Source organism: Rhea americana, unplaced genomic scaffold (assembly GCF_003343005.1).
Source record: "Rhea americana isolate MKP2758 unplaced genomic scaffold, rheAme1 scaffold_14, whole genome shotgun sequence".
Lineage (NCBI taxonomy): Eukaryota > Metazoa > Chordata > Aves > Rheiformes > Rheidae > Rhea > Rhea americana.
Genome location: NW_028185483.1, coordinates 3,919,135 through 3,935,763, shown reverse-complemented (window position 1 = coordinate 3,935,763; position 16,629 = coordinate 3,919,135). Strand labels below are relative to the sequence as shown.

General features: G+C 43.5%; 1 protein-coding gene across 7 annotated transcripts in view; it reads left to right on the top strand.

Annotated features, from left to right (window-relative positions):
• The first annotated feature begins 1,427 nt into the window (after positions 1-1,427).
• DOCK10 (dedicator of cytokinesis 10) overlaps positions 1,428-16,629 on the top strand; it is a 130,542-nt gene continuing 115,340 nt past the window's right edge. For all 7 annotated transcript variants that reach the window (XM_085298588.1, XM_085298587.1, XM_085298590.1 and 4 more), the window contains exon 1: positions 1,428-1,801. In XM_085298588.1, the coding sequence (XP_085154714.1) occupies positions 1,637-1,801 (165 nt within the window). In that variant the 5' untranslated portion in view covers positions 1,428-1,636. The remainder of the gene's footprint in view (positions 1,802-16,629) is intronic.

Sequence of the window (16,629 nt, the reverse complement as noted above, 5' to 3'; positions counted from 1 at the left end):
CGGGCGCGCTGGCCCCGGGGGAGCGCCGCGCACGGGCACCCGCGCGGCTGCGCGCGAGCTTGTGCCGCGTGCCTTACACGCTCAAAGCGGTTTACTCCAAAGGAGCAAAGGCGAGAAATTACTGGCAAGGAGCGTGTGGCTTTTAAAGGGCATGCTGAGCTCTTCTGGCAAATGGTTTAATTAAAACGATGCTGCCTCTTGCCAGATCGCTAGGCAATTAAACTCTAATCAAACCCAGAGCAGAACATTTCCATGGCACGTTTTCAGTGCGATTGCTGATTCGTAATGTAAGAAGGAGTATTATTTGCAAAGACCACATTAATGGACATTAGAGGGTTGCTTATGCCCCGGTGGGAATGGATGACAAAACTTACAGCCTTCGTTAGGAAGCAGAGCATTATATACAGGGTAAATATGCTTTTTCAATGCATGTATAATAAAGTTACACGTATTAGTTTAAGAGCAGCTTCTCTGGAAACCCTCTTGGAAATTCTTAGTTTTCCTGATGTGTAAGAGAGATCCATTTTCTGTAGATATTTTTAGTGTGAACTTCCTCTCAAGTGCTATTATCCAAGGCCATATAGCATTAGCCCTTGCTGTGGTTCCAGGTTAATCATGTGATTTTTTTGAAGCACCTCTAACTGCTTTTTGAAGGGCTGGTGGGGCAGGAGCCAGGACGCAAAGTTGTTGCCACAACCGCCTGCAGCTTCGTTTCTCTGCCCGGATCCTGGTTGATGAAACACTAAACGCTTTGCTGTTGCTGTTCGTAGAAGGTCATCAATGTTTTGTTTCAGTGTGAGACCCTGTTAGCAGAGACCCGTCTCGTCGCATGCCTCCTGTATAGATGTAAAAATGCATTACTCCGCAGAAGAAATGCGTGTGTGGGAACACACAACAACTGTGCTATTGAAAGGCGTTTCAGGGCTGAACACTGCTGTTTCTCATTGAACCACAACTATTTTAACATGAGCTGGATGAAGCAGTCTAGTTTTTTTTTTTCTCTAGCTTGTTACATTTACAACTCAGATGAGATTGCTGTGTTTCATAAAACTGCAAGAAGTGAAAAGGTTGCAGCCCAAATCCCCCAGAGAGCTTAACCAGCTTTTGCTGTGGCAAAGCACCCTAAGCAAAATATTTTAAAAACAGCAATGCTGATAGTGACAGCTTGTAACTTTCCAGATGTTTGCTATTATTTTGCTGCACATGACTTTTTTTAAAAGGCATTTAAGCTGATCCTGCCCTGCCAGTTGTTGCTGCTGCCTGTGTGTGTGTTTAATGAACAGCTGGTTCTCTGGAGCCGGGAATGTTAATGCTTTTGCTTCCATGAAACCGGGATCAGGGGAGGAGGCTTATTGTACCAGACAGAGAGCACATTTTCTCATGTGAATTCAGAGGCAGACCGGGGGGGGGGGGGGGGGGGATCTTAATACTGCGCGAGTGCATTTCAGTGGATCAAATCTTTCCTCTATCTGCATCCCAGCTATTTGGTTGTGATCAGATGATCAGGAGTCGAGGAAGCGATTGGAGAGTGAGCTGGCTGCAGCTGCACTGTAGGCTGTTTTCAGGGACAAGGAGCCACTGTTTTTCAAACATAGCATAAACATAGAAGTTATTTTGTAGGCTTCAGGATGCAGATATGGGCTGTGCTGCCAGCATTGTTCTGCTTCAAGCCTTTCGTTCTGTGGTACAGAGGAACTGTCCGCATATTTGCAGGCGGCGACGGCGAGAGGAGTTGTCACATGAAATTCTGCCGCTGGATAGCGACGATGAAATGAGCAGACCCAGAACTCTCATCATTATGGTACAGTATCCTTTAATCAGCTGAGAGGGTTGACAGAATGATTATTACAGATGTTGTATGACTTATCTTCCGTAGCGATGTAGTCAGTGAAAAAGAGTGTTTGATAGACTATTTACAACCATAGATTAGTCTCCTGGTAGATCTGCTGTCTTTGTTGTCAAACAGCTGAAATATTACTTTAATCTGAAGCTGTGAGCTACACACAGGCTGTGTAAAGTAAATGTTTTGTTATTTAATTTGCTCATGGGTTTTGTTGCTATTTGTAAGATATGGGGCAAGCATTAGAATGGATAATGCAGTTATGTTTTATTTCTGACTGGGAATTTGGAATAACAGACAGCTTAGAAATTGTTTACTAAGTCTGTTCATCTTGGAGGAAAAAAAACAACCAAGCAATTTTTTTAAAAAAAAAAAAAAGAAAAAAAAAAAAGCCCTTTCCTTTCTGGCAGGATGCGGATGGAATTTGTATCAAGTTGTATGCAAATAATTTTCCCATATATCTTTGCAACAAACTGTTTGCAGCACTACAACGTTTGCTGGGTCACCAGTTTCCAGTTTCATGAGTTTCCTCCCCTCATGAATGAGAGGAATCTCAGAAGACTCAGTCTGAGTGTCGTTGTCTTCTGAATGAAACTTTTTTTTTCCTGTGGTTGAAATAAAATGAGCATGATAGGTTTATTAGGCATGAGTGACAAGGCTGTTCCTTATAAATCACTGCTTCAGGATGAAGAAGACACTTAGTTACTGCTCTTACTTGCCAAATATATGTGTAGCTAGGATTTCAGACCCTTAAAGCGATTTGGGTTGGTGTGATGGCATTGTAACGTTTTTACTTCGTAGATGGCAATGATCTGGTACTGTGATGATCTTCATAAAATATTATCAAAATATTGCCAACAGTATTTCTGCTGGTTTACCTCAAAGAAATTGCACGTGTGATTTGAGTGGTAGAAAGAGCTCTTTCCTTTAAAGTTATGTTAAATTACGTCCTAAGTGTATTCCCGACACCTTGCTGTAATACACAGCGCAGTGACTTGGATATAAGCAGGAGTTGGTAACATTAGGCAACTCAATAGCTGTCATGAGATCTGGCAGTAGTATGCCAGAACTATGGTAGCTAGGATCCTATCCTAGCTGTGCTTTTCATGCTCAGCCAAGGGTCTCATCCAGCACATGGGTCATGGCTGCTCATCACAGGAAGGAAGGAGACAAATTTCATCATTGTGAAGCTGGTGATTAAGGCTCTTTTGCTTTTAATTCTAGTATCCATAAAACTAACCTTTTTTTCCCCTTCATATGGTGGTTAAATAAACCATCTCCAAGGCATTCAAACAAATAATTGTCTTCCTGCTGCTGGTACATTTCTGAGCATCATGAGATGAGGAGGGTCTGCAAGGAACTGCAGCAAGTCAGAGTATGGATCATCTGTGAAACTTGCTATGCTGCTTGGAAGAAAAGTAGAGTCCTTACACTGTAATGATGTACCAATGCCCTACACCCAAATATTACCAGCAGCTTGAGCTGTGGTTCTTTGCACAGTAAAATCTGTGTGAGGGGTCTCAGAGCAGCTGCAGAGCTGCTGCGGCCTGGGAGGAACTGGGAGAGCTGCCCACGGACCTGGAGAGCTGGGGATGCCTCAGGGGACAAGCACCCCTGAGATGGCAGTCTGCTCCCTCATGGGGCTGGGCTCTCGAGGATTTCCTCCTCGCTGCAAATCAGTCTACCCGTTGTAGTAGTGGTACTAAGAAGCAGGGGCCCTATGTGTTCTCGAAGGCAAGAGTTAAAGCCATGGTGTTTATCCTGTCAAAAGAATGTGCTCTTCCAGGAGTTTGGTGGGACCATCTTCTCCCTACTGCTTCCCTTGGAGAAGAGGAAGAGGAACAATTCACCACATCACTTCAGGTTGCTTTAGATACAGGCACGTGCTTCAGAGGAAGTAGCTAGCAAGCTGCCATACAGTAGAAGACTCAGAAAAACAACTTTCTCCTCGTTTTTGTTTTTCCTGCTCTTCTAGATGTGCATCATTACTGCACTTTTTCATTTATAAGCAGACTAGAAGCAGTTGAGTATAACTACCTAAAACACATTGCTATCAAGCTTTGCAGTTAGGCTTAGTAATGATGCAGAACACTGGAAAGTTCAAAACAAAGCAGGGCTACAGAGCATTGGGGGGGGGGGGCAGAAATAGAAGGTACTGTTTTCAGTAGACTTCCATATTTTGCTTGAAAGAGCAGCATAAGACAAGAGACTGCTGAACTTTAATTAAAAAAATGTATTATGGTCCTAAAGTATATATTTTCTCCTCAGTCTATTGGATAGTGGAGACAGTTACATAGATGAGCAAAAGAGTGTTTCTTTCAAAGTATCATTATTCACACTGCACAGCTTTCAGGAGTTAAACTGATTCCAACTAGACTACTAAGTTTTTGAGCCTGATGGTTGTGGGTGTTTGAGGTACCCAAAGAAGAAAGGCAGAAAAAGTCTTAAAATGCAGTATATATGAAATATGCTTACCACTGGTAGGTGTAAGGTGGCCAAGGACTGCTACTGTGGGGACTGCTGTCAGATCTAGCATTTTGTCTCTTGATGCTTTTAGGTGAGATGGTCCATCTCTCTGTAGCCCATGGGGTACTGGGTAAGTACTCCTGAGTGAGAGCATCAATATTTGGTATCGACTGCAGAAAGCAAATGATATCTTCTTTCTGAATGGCTCTTCTAAGTCCTCAGGTGCTGCTGTGTTGTCTCAAGTCTTCTTGCCTAATGACTCAAAACTAAAATACTGATGTTGCCATGATGTGGAAAGCAATCCTACGACAGGGGAGAGCAGCCGGCCTTGCAGTACTTCTAGTCAGGTATCCCTGATATGTAGTTCTATAGTTTTAGCCCCCTTTTCTCTCTCAGTCCTGAGAGAGGAACATCCTTGGAGTTCTTCCAGGAGTTATGCCTTTGCCAGTCATGTTCACTGATATCAAAAATTGAGGAAGGTGTTAGAAGTCAATTTGCTCTTTTAACATGAAAAATCTGGTTTGAAGGAGGAGGTGGTGATGAGGGGGGGAATGTCATTGCTCTGTACAGTTCTAGTTGCCTTTCTCATGCCACCTGAACCAAGGCAATCTTTTGTTACTGAGTGTGGTGATCTTCAATCCTGGTAGTTACCTGTTGTTTTTGCCTGGCGGTGACAACAGAAGCAGTGTTTCTTTGCAGTGCGCACACAGCTAATGGTGTGCCGCAGGGTCCTGGCTCCAGATGGTGGCACTCCAAGGCAGAGATGGTGCAGGAACACCACAGGGAAATACAGGGAGAAAACCTGAGCATAGAGCTGGCAACTGTTGCTTACTGACCACCTAATAATCACCATCACAAAGCATAAAATTCTGCTGCTTATCCTTGGGCAAAACAGACCAATAATTGCTTTTAGATCTTGATTAGTTCCATAGGATGGGGAAGAGATATAAAAAAGACCAAACTGTTAAGTATTTGTCAAAGTATTTGGGTCATCTTTCTGTTAGGTTTGGACAGAATCCTAGGAGTTGCTAGAGTCAAGCAAAATGAGTATCCTTGTGTCCACTAACCAGGTGTACAAGTTGAATCATCGTCAAATTCAGTGGCTCTGCATTTCCTAGACCATTTTAGTCTTTTCTGTACCTATAAAGTTGTGTCTTTAAGACCTAGTTCTCAGAATAAGTCTATGATATGGGGAGGTCAGATTTAAAAAACAATGTAAAGTGAATGCAAATGTCTACCTGCTTTTTCTGCAAGAAAAAGGAGATGGTGATGCCTAAGGAAAGGCAGCTGGTACTTGAGGTTATGTAGTTTGGTGTTTGGAGTGGGAATGCTAACACTTGGGATGGCGCTTTGCATTTGGAACATGTGGCTTGAAAAGAAGTTGAGCTTTATCTAGCAGGTCATTCTGTGTCTCTTCATGTGCTCAATGATGAGCTCTTGCAGCAGAGATTTGTGTGGAAGATGACAGCAAAGCATGATATTTGTTGAGGATACAATTCTTCTTTTCCCTTTGTATCCTGCTACACAACACATGCCAAAATGTTTTAAATTTCAAAAAAAATGCCGTGACTTCAACTGAAATGCTACTGTCTAACTTCAGCACAGCAATATGACAGTCCTAGTCTGTTGCATTTTTCATCTCTGAAAAGAGACAATTTGCAAAGAGTTTTTTTTCTGTATGCTTTTCAGTTACAAAAGAAATGGAATAACCTCTCCTGTTGCACAGATACAGGACAAATTCTCTGGCATATAGGCCAGAGAATAATAGAATTTTAGCTTTCTAAACGCAGAAGAAGTGATAGAAGTATGGCTCGAGAATCTTCCCTGGCAAGTGTCTCATCTCTAGTGCTGAAACTTGCATCTGGAATTGTGTTCCTTAAGCTTTGTTGCCCCATGTATTTTAGTTTTATGTTCCTAGATTGATTAATTTTCAGTGTACTCATTTCCTCATCTGTATACACTTACCTAATAAAAATCTGCATCCTAAGCATCATTAACAGGTAGCAGTTCTGAAAATCATTTCAAGGTCTCACACTCATGACTTATAAAATGAATGTACATATCTGCTCATTTAGGGAGGACTCACAGTGGCTTTTGGAGGTTAGTATTAGATTTAACTCTGAAGAGAAACACCTTCCATTAGTCCCTCTTGGAGAAGGAGAGGAACATCTTTGGAAAGCCAAGTTACTAAGGGCTGTAAATATCAAAAGAAGTATGCAAAATATTATTCTCCTCACTCAAGTCATAACTTTCAATCTCAAGTGTATTTGAAAACAGCAACGAACATGTTTGACTTTATGCTTCGCACTTAGGACCTCAACTAACTTCTGCTTTAGCTCTTGACTTCAGTAGGAATAGAAATAGGCCTGTATTTGAATAGATGGATAACGTTAGAGTGCAAAGAGACAAAAAGAAGCAAACAGTTGCTTCAGAAAGTGATTCTCACAGTGGTTCTCCAGGGTTCGTTCTCGTGCCTGAAATTCAGCAGGGCTGCTGATAGTTTCATAACACCTGTCAGCCCCGTCCCTTTGGTGGATGTGCTCCACTGCAGTTCTTTGGGTCTCCGAGCTTTAATCAGCACAGTGGTGCAGGAGGGACAGAGTCCACCTCGCCACTTCAGAGCGGCGTTGTCCTGCTATCCTGAAATATGTTTGTGTTTGCTTTTTACTGATTTTGGCAGCAGATATGATGACTCTTGTTATTGTTTGCATCATCTTCTCCATGTGACCCTAGTACTGCTCAGATTAGAAATACAAGGTTTTGTATTACTAGTGCAGCAACATGTAGAGCATGTGTGAAACATGGAATGAAATAATGATGAATCTGTCAATTGAATTCTTATGTGAAGTTGTAGTGAGTGTGGACTCAAAACAGTAAAAAGGGATGAAAACATCCTCTTATAGAAGAGCATTGTTTTTTGAAAGGAGCAAACTATTTATTTGTAGGCAGTGCAAACCTGGAGAAGTAGGGTATAAATTAAAGGAACAGGGAAAAGTTTTTGGGAGTAGCAGCCATTGGCAGCACTTCATGAAGACTAACGTGGCTTTCTGTACTTCACAATAATTCTTCCTAGGATGCATGTTCAAAGTGCTTCTTGGGAGAGGAAAAAATGGAGCAGTGAAAGCTAAAATAACTTGGTTAAAGCCAAGAGGGAAAGGAGAGACACAAAACAAAAAAAAATCTGGCTTTGGCCATCTGCATCAAAGATTTGCACAGAACTGGTAAGGTCCAAGCGCGCAAAAGTGTGATGCTGCCCAAGGGACTCGAGGGGCTGCATTAACCTGTGCTTACATGGGCTGGGAGCGCAGGTGCAGCCAGACCTGGGCGCAGGAGCAGCATCTCCCACATTGCCCAGGCTCTGTTGCAGAAGCATCACCCTGTTTAGCAGCAGCATGGCCACAGTTTAGGGGAGCCCCGTAGGGATGCCTGGGCAAGAGGGTGCCCAAGGCACTTGGGAACAGGGCTGGTGCAGGTCAGCTCCTCAGCTCTGCCCTTCTAAAGGAGTCGTAAAGTAAAGCTGTACTTCGGAAAACTGCTTTGATGCCAGTCCTGAGCCCTTGCTCCCACTGGCGTTAACCCTTCACTGGTCTTGGCACCCAGAGCCATCTCCAGAGCTGGTTTTGCTCCGTTGCCCCTGCTGACCATGGAGTAGAGCTGTTCAGGGTTAGTGCCAGTGGCTGCGTTTGGGACCTGTCACCAGGCTTTGGCTGCGAGCGCAGAGGTATTGATTTGGCTTGGAAATGGTGATGCCCCATAAGAGGTAACGGGGTGAGAAGGGGTGCTGGAAAGGGGACCGGTCCTTCCAAGAGAGCCGCTCACCCAGCCAGCCAACAGTGCTGCCAAAATGGAAGCTGCTGGGGGAGAGGAGCTGTTGCAGCAAAGACAGTGGGTGAGGAAGGAAGAGTTCAGCGACGAGAAATGGAGAAGCCAAGTGGAAAATACAGTTTCTTCTCATCTCAAAAGGCATTGGCACGCTGCTGTTACGCTTTTGTAAGATTTGCTATTTAAAGGCTGGTCACCACTGCTCTGTGTTGGCACGCTGCGGTACTCTCACTGATACTGTTTTTTCCCTCCTCCTTGCTCTTATCAAGAGTTTTATTTTTGTTTTACAGTGGGTATTAGTCCTCCCTCCCTGTGTTAATGCCACCTCCTCTGCCCCCTCATCCCCTCTTCTCGAAGGGGGACAATCCAGCTCTGGTGTTGGCCCCCTGGCAGCCCTCTCCATCGGACATGGACTGGAAATCTGAATGGAGTGCAACAACACTGGGTTTTGTGCAGCTTCTCTGCTTGCAACTGTAATCTAAACAGCCTTTGCCTCCCTGTTTTGCTCCACTCCGCTCCAGAGTGACGTGATTGTAACGACGCAGAGAAGCCGCCGTTGCTCCACAGCCTTCCCAGCAGCTTTGGGCCAGCGCGGTGGGTCGTGTGGCGTGGCACCACGGGAGCGACTTGGGCTCCCCTGCCCTGGTAACGGCTCCTGGGCCCTCGCTTCCCAAATGGGGAGCCCGCCTCGCTGCCTGCGGGCTCGGGGCTGGGGCCAAAGGGGGAACAGAGGAGTAGGTGCCGTGAGCATGTCCACGGTGTAAAACGAAGCGCAGGTGCTGTAGTCACCGCAAAACTTGGTGCGGCTAGCGTTGGTGACCATATCTCTTGCCTTGGATCCCCGGAGAGTTGCCACCTGATTTCTAAAAACTCTCAAGAGAGTCCAACTTCTAGATTGCATTTCCTGTATGGCACAAACTCACGCCGAAAGACATTATCGTTTCATGGCTGTCTAACTGCTGTCAGCACGGGCGGAATCAAAGCTTGTTCCAGGCTGCCGTGCTGCCTGTAGCTGCAGAGCGACAGCACCAGCACGGGCGAATGGTTCTCGTGCAGCGTTGGCTAGTAAGGGCAGAACCAAGGATTCGTCTCGGAGGTTAAGCAGCTTATTTGAGCCTGTCAGCTAGTGCTAACTGGCAGCTTTGTTTTTGTGACTATGCAAAATGTAGAAGCTGACAAGTGAACTCTCTGCCAGAGTCCTCGGGTAACCGAGCTCTGGTGGTTGCAGTCCAGCTGTTCCAGGAGCGCCGGAACAGGCGCAGTGTCATCACAGCGTGTGCTGCTGAGGAAGGCTGCGTCTGGGAAATGCCAGAGCTGCTTCCTGCTCCTTTAGCCTTTGGGTCGCTTCCTTGAGTAATGAAGTCTTCCAGCCCCAGTTAGTGACTGGCGGGAGGAATACCGTGGTGGAGAAAGGATTATCATTAAGCATCAAAGAGCATGTTGCTGTTCGGTACCTTGGGGGTTTGGGGTGACAAGGGTTTGCCATCATCTCGAGGCACTATTCCCAGGGGGAGATCTGCCTAAGGTAGCTCGGAGTGTGGACCATAATCTCCTACGCTGAGATGTGGTAGTGGCATGTACGTACACACATCTCCAAGCAGAGAGAAACTCGATGCACTGATTCCTTCGCTGGCCCGGGGCGTCACTTACTTCAGCTCTGCTGGGACTCTTAGCTTAGACTCAGCAGCCTATATAAGTAAATTATAAATAAATATAAATAAATTATAACAAGTGAACATTTTGTACACATGTATAAAAATACACATTATTTAAAAGTGGAAAAATGTTCTTTCTCTGCTAACTTTGTGCCTTTAGGACAAAATGTGATGTTCTGTCTAAACAGAAACAATTTGTGTGCAATACGATACTCTTAAAATTGCAGTCTGTTAATAATTATTGCCAATTTGTGGTTAGCTTAAAACATAATAGATTTTGTGTGCATGATTTTTCAGTGAAAAATAGCTATTGTAATGTTTTTGTCAGACTTTTTCGTGCCTCAGGGATCTCTCTGAATACAGTTTATGGAAGTAACTGAACCAAACGCTTCATGCCTTTAGTGTTTGCTTTTCCTCACTTCTCATCTGTCAACTTCTGTGCTCATTTTCTTTTCATTAATATTGATACTTGCTTGAAGATGACACAGCCAGATTCAGTTCTCTGTTAATACTCATGTAAATTCAGCACAAGAAATGTTTGACTTAATGCAGTAAAACAGATCAGGAATAGAATTTTATGCTGCTTGCATGCCTCTTTTAAGAGAGGGGGGAAAAAAAGGAAAAAAAATGAGAGAGAGAAATCCTGAAGTTAAGGAGAGTAGAAAATGTGTGTGGCCTTGCTGGATCAGCCAGTGGTTAGCTATGAAACTAGTATGTTCAGAGTTGAGCGTAGTATCATCAGTCAGGCATAACTTTGGCATTTCAGTAACAGTATGGTGTTACCCTGATGTTAACAACAGGTTGTGACTTAACTGCTAAAATTAGGTCTTTCAGAGGATAAATGTTACAGTAAAGTGATTAATTACTGAAATGTAAATTCCTGGAACCAGATGCTCCGCTCTCCTGTTGAGATGTCTTTTCCACTAGTAAATTATGTGCGAACGTGTGGTACAGCTTTCTCTATAGCAGGTCTGATCTTAGTGGGATTGCAGAGGAGGACACTTTTTTGGGAGGAACTGAGCCTGGAATTGGGCCTGATATTTGAGGCTTGAGAGTAAAGAATAAGAGTGGTGGTCACAGATCCCATCTTCATGTTTTTCCTTTCAGTGCCTTCGCTATTTCTGTCTTTACACCAGTCCCAAACATGCTTAAGGGGCCTCTTCTCATCTGCCTCGAGCTTCCCAGAAAAAGCAGCCAGCCAGGAGCCCCCGCCACTCGCTCAGTCCATCCGCCCGCCGGTGGGTGCCCGAGCTCGCGCTCTGGGGCTGGCTCCTGCCGTGCTCTCGGGCGCTTTTACCCCCTGCGCCAAGGGGTGCAGTCCGTTAGGAGGTGGAGTTATGTGAAATGTTGTGTATGGGCAGGAATAGCTGGTTTTCTTAACAGAAAACCCAACAGCAAGACTTGAAGGCTATCTGTTTAACTGGCCTGTGACATGAGAGGTCAAGCCTGTCGCTCGGTGCCTCTGCTCATGCGTGTTAGACGTGAGCTCTGTAACACGATCTTGAAGGGTACGAGAGCAGCAGGTGCGTGGCAATTACAGGGAGAACAACCTATGCCTCAAATCCGGTAAAAGTAGTAGAAAATGCTTCCTGATAGGAATCGTGTACAGACTTTTCATTAATACCTTTTCAGATGTTGGTCACAGTTATGTTTTGTTGTTCACACTGCATCTGGTGGTTCTTGATCACAATTAGCCTCTTCTATCTTGCAATTTTGTTTCTGCTCACTGTGTACCAAAGGTGTCAGTTAGGGAAGGAGTTGTGACCACAGTGTTTGTGCATCTGTAACAGCGAGCAAAAATACTTTTGTTTAGAAACCCCCAGCAAAGCAGTCTTGACAGGTAGAGTGCTCGTTCCTCAAATAGTTGTGCAAGCACAGAACAGTGTCCCAGGTTGTATGGAAATGTAAAGAAAATCCATGAGTACAGTTTGAACTGAAGAACTCTTTGGAAATAATAGAAACTCTTAATAGCTTATGCTTAATTCAAATTTTTATAGAAAAGATAAAGCAGATCTTATGAGTTTGGTAATGTAGCAGTATGTTTTAACCTTTCTGAATCTGAATGAAACTCTTAATATTGTTTATTAAAAAGTAATTCTGAAATATTTTTGTTTTATAAAAGACAGTTCTTGAAGAGTTTACCAAAAAGGATCTGTCCAAATGAAATGTTTGAGATGAGTTGACATAAGTTTGTACCACCTTACACAGAGAACTCTCTTTACACAATATTTTTAAGCTGCCAAAAGCTTTTGCACATACCGAGTACTTGCCAACTTTCCTTTTTAAAACAAAATCAAAGCAATTTTTAGTTACATGAGCTGTAGAAAGCATCCAAAATTGGTGATTGAGCACTTCTTTTTGTAAAATGCTTTTAAAATGCAACTGGATTTCTTGGAAATATTTTCACAAAGGATTTGCTCCCAGAGTCAGACCATGTCTGCAGTCTTTCAAGCAGAACAAGGAACTGAGTGGGGAAGAATTGCAGCAAACTCTGCTTTACTTCCCATCCACATCTTTTTCTGGCAGTTGCTCATGCCTGGCTGTAGGGTGTATCTGTAGAAAATCAGAAGTTAACCTCTTAGCTTCTGATCTTCTGACCAATTCTTTTGTATCTAGCTCAAGTGATGCTGAACAGAAATAAGGATCAGGATGTTCTAGCCATTTCTATACGAAGAAAGTGTGTTTTTTTTTTTCTTTTTTTTGGGGGGAGGGAGGGAGGGGAACTCTCTAAAATCTCCAAAATAAAATTCAACTAACTTGGGATGGGCTTAGGTTGTCAGTGTTCAGGTCTCTGATAGTAAGGCTCATAACTGAATGTACAAGAGCTTATCTTTGCATGTTGCATACAAGGAGTAAGGGGTGAGGGTGGGGAGAAATGGGAGAAGGAATACCGGCTCGCTTTCACCCCGTTAGAGAAAATCAGCTTGAGAAAGTGAGGAAGCGGAACTGCTGATTTGGTGCTCTGCCTCCGAGGGCCTGGGTTCGCATTGCAGCCATACCCCGTTAAGAACAGCACAGTTCTGTGCCTGTTTTTAGCTCATTCAGAAGTCAGAAGTGAATTTTGCTTTTTGATCTTTTCTTCTAGCAGATTTCCGTAGCAGCCTCTTGAGAGGGCTTTAATGCCATGCACAATTCAAAACAAACATACTGGAACTGGCAAAATTACAGAGAAGAATGAGAAGGATCAACAAAGTGTGGAAGTTACTCTGAGTATATAGACAAAGATTGAGCCTTTAGCCTGGAGAAACTGCTATGAGGAGGTGCGATGGAAGTTGGAAAAATCAGGAGCGGTTAGAGGTGCAACTTTGCTTGCACTCGCCTCTGTCAAGAGAGGAAGGGACCATCAGATGAAAGTAGTGGGTGGCAGGTTTGAAAAAGGAACTTTACTTCACAGAATGAGTAATTAAATTGTGGATTTCCTTGGCATTTCCCTCCCGCCACCCCTGCCCCATCTGTAATATCTGCAGAGGTTTAAAGAATGACTAGGAGAATTCATGAAAGAAAAATCTCTGAGAGCTATTAAATAAAGTACCATCTTTGGCCTAGTGCTTACTTGTGTTTGGAAGCGTATTCAGGAGAAATACTGTGCTTGCTCGATGTCTTGTGCACTTGTTTCCTTAGGCACCTATAAATTCTTGCAGGTGCAAACACCTGGATTCAATAAACTTTCCTCTTACCCAGTATGACCACTCCTATATAAACCGGAATTCAGCCTGTAGTATCTTGGTGAATGTTCAGGTTTGTTCACAATTGAAACAGTAATATTGTAGTTTTTATCTTCCTTTTTACATTTGCAAGTATGTGAAATTTATTGTCTCCACTAACATGAATTACTTTGCGTTTGTTGCAGTTTACTGCCCATGTGCATGGGTCTTAATGCTGAGAGTCAGCTGACGCATCGTAGCTCCCTTGCACAGGAGGACCCTTAGCAGCTGGCTGGATGTTCCTTGCTGCGAGGCTGGTATAATGGAGAGAATGAGTGTGTTATGCTAAATTTCTTTTTGTCAAGATTGGGGCTATAATTAGGTTTGATTACTTTACACAGACTCCCACAAAATACCCGTTCTGGGATCCTCACCACTGCCCATTCTGCTTTTTTCCCAAACTTTTATCTTCTTATTTTGGTAATATTGAAGACTGCACAGTTGTTGCAAGTATCAATTAGGATTAGCAGTTGTTAGTTATCAGTTTTTTTCCCAGACAAATCTTCAGTTCCCTAGCTAAATCTTAAGAGGCATTTGCTAATCTAGGTGATTACAAATGTATTAAGAACAATGCACTAATGAGCTGTGTTTGGACTCTTAACAGCAGAATGAGATGGTCCTAGCTTTTCTAGTCTTATTTTATGAGCAAAGGGAAATTAGAAACAGAATGGAAATGTGGAACAACTCTTTTGATACACAGGAAGTTATGTCAGAGTGTGAAATATGGTATCAGGTCTTGGCGCTATGCATTAAACTGTTGATTTTTTTTCTTCCTGTATCCCAAGAGATCAGGTAAGAGAAAAGGAAGGTCAAAAGGATGCAGGTCATTTTTTTCTTTTCTACATACCAAACTAGATTAATGTAAATCTGATTAGCAGGATTTTATACTTCATTCTTTCTTTGATAAATAAGATGATATTCTTTCCCATCTGGTTTTGAATTCCTAGGCTCTGTCATCCAGAATCCCATTATTTAACTTTCCGTTATAGGATCTAAATGATGAATTACTGTATGCAGTTGCTTTCTTAATTGCCTAAGATATTCGTGGGCACTAGAAGAGAGATTAAAGGAATTTGTAACACTGATACTGTGCTACAGGTATATGATATCAAATACAATAATGGTCATACACTCAGCTTGCATTCATACAGAGGAAGTGTATTTTAGTAGTTTAAAAAAAAGGCAATGAAAAGGTTCCCAGGATGTTTGTTTATTGGGGTGTTTAATCTCAGTATTATGGCATTGCAAATACTCTTTTTGGCATTGAGTGAGTGAGTTGCCTGACCTCCTTTTGCTTCAGTCATTCCAGCTGGAAAATTAGAGGAAAATGTGGATTCTCTTTGTAAACCAGATGTTGTGTCTAAGCTGAGCTTTTCTTGGTAATAAATGAAAAAAAATCCTTTCTACAACTTAGCATAGACATCAATAGCACATATTAGAATTACAATCAGAAAAGCATGCAGTGGAAGCCAAAAAACCCAGCAGCAACAGAATGTCTAGGGATAGTAAATTTAGATGATTAGATTATTTAATGGCCTTTTATGGCCCTTCATCACTTTATATGTTTTGTTATCAAGAGCTGACTGTAGTCCAAGTAGATGAAAACAAAATGGTAATGGTTGTTTGAAATTTCCCAATGGGTCAAACTAAAGAAGAAATTAAAGTAATTGCATATTTTGCCTGTGTATGCGTCAGCAGGACTACATTGCAAAAGGAAAGTTTAGTCTTCCAACCTGACTCCTGAAGTTAGAAGCAGCATTTGGTTTGCTAAAGAGAGGACAAGTAGCCCAATTTTCATCCAACCTGTGCAGAGATACTTGGAACGAAAGCCTATGCTTGACCGGGCTGTATGTGAGCCTGCAGCTTCACAGCGCAGGAGCAGAGGCCAGCTGGCAATGCCATGGCACAGCGCCTCCTCTCTCCTTGTGTCCCTGCCCGGCTGCCCTCTCCAGAGGGCTGAACGGTTGGGAAGGAATGGCAGGAGGCAGGAGACCCATGGCACCAGTTTTGTGTTGGTGGTACTGTCTGTGCTCAGCTGGAGGTCTTTAGGGTTTGCACTGGCATATTCTCCCAGGCTGTTCTCCTTTTGGTGGCAAGCAAATATGTTACATGCTTGCTTGGCACAGGCAAGTTTCCACCTGGGAAAGCTGCTGAAATGCTGCAGTAGTTGAATGTTTTCTTGTGGAGTTAGATGGTGCAAATGTGCTTGAAGCAAGGCTGAAGTGGGAACGTGTATGCGTATTTAGCAGCATTCCCAGATTTTTGGAGAGGTAGGAACTGCTGCTTTGTCATCTGAGCCTGCTTCCCAAATGGGAGAATAAGAAGACATTTCTCATGAGCTGTAAAATCAGCAAAGGGGTAGCAGGTGGCTTTTGGACTGCAGACATTATCAGCAAGATCCTGTGAGAGTTTATAAGGCTGTTCTGAGTTTACAAGGCTGTTTTGAGGTGGTGAAATATATGTGCTGTGAGAAGCCTCGAGCGCTTTATGTGCAATCGGATGCAAACTGCCAAAATGCCCTCTCCAAGGCCTTTCTCCTGCAAGCCCCCCCCGGGGGCCCTTCCAACCGCAAATGAATCTTATTGACTGGCAACGCACAAAGGCCCTGGCAAGTGCAACCCGCTGAAAGCCTGTGACACCACCAGTCCAACGAGAGGGTGTGTTTTACCCTTTCACACCCAGCAAAGAAACACAGAAACCTCTCTCAGATTTGTTCTGCATGAGATGCACTTATATCTGCGGCTTGATGTGAAGGTAAAAGCGCGGAGGAGGGAATTGCTGAGATCATGGCACTCTCAGCCAGAGAAGAAAAATGGATGGGTGTAGCTGGAGCCACTGGCTTCAGGGGCTGTTGGTCTAGAAAGGTTGGTTAGCAGAGCTCTGGCGGATCTAAGAGGCTTCTTTTCATGGGTATTTATGCAGGGATGTTGCCACCCTGCCTTGGAGAGCTCACCTTGTGTGACAAAGTTGTTCATTACTGCGATGAATTCTTGGCCCTCTGGTCAGGGCTAGTTTTATGGATTTGTAGACAGAATGCAAGTATCAGCTATTTTATGACTTAGCAGAGTCTGTTTATATTCTGGAGCTGATGTTTCAGCTTAAGTTGTTAGGCCAGGAGTGGAGTCATATTTCTCAAAAAAAA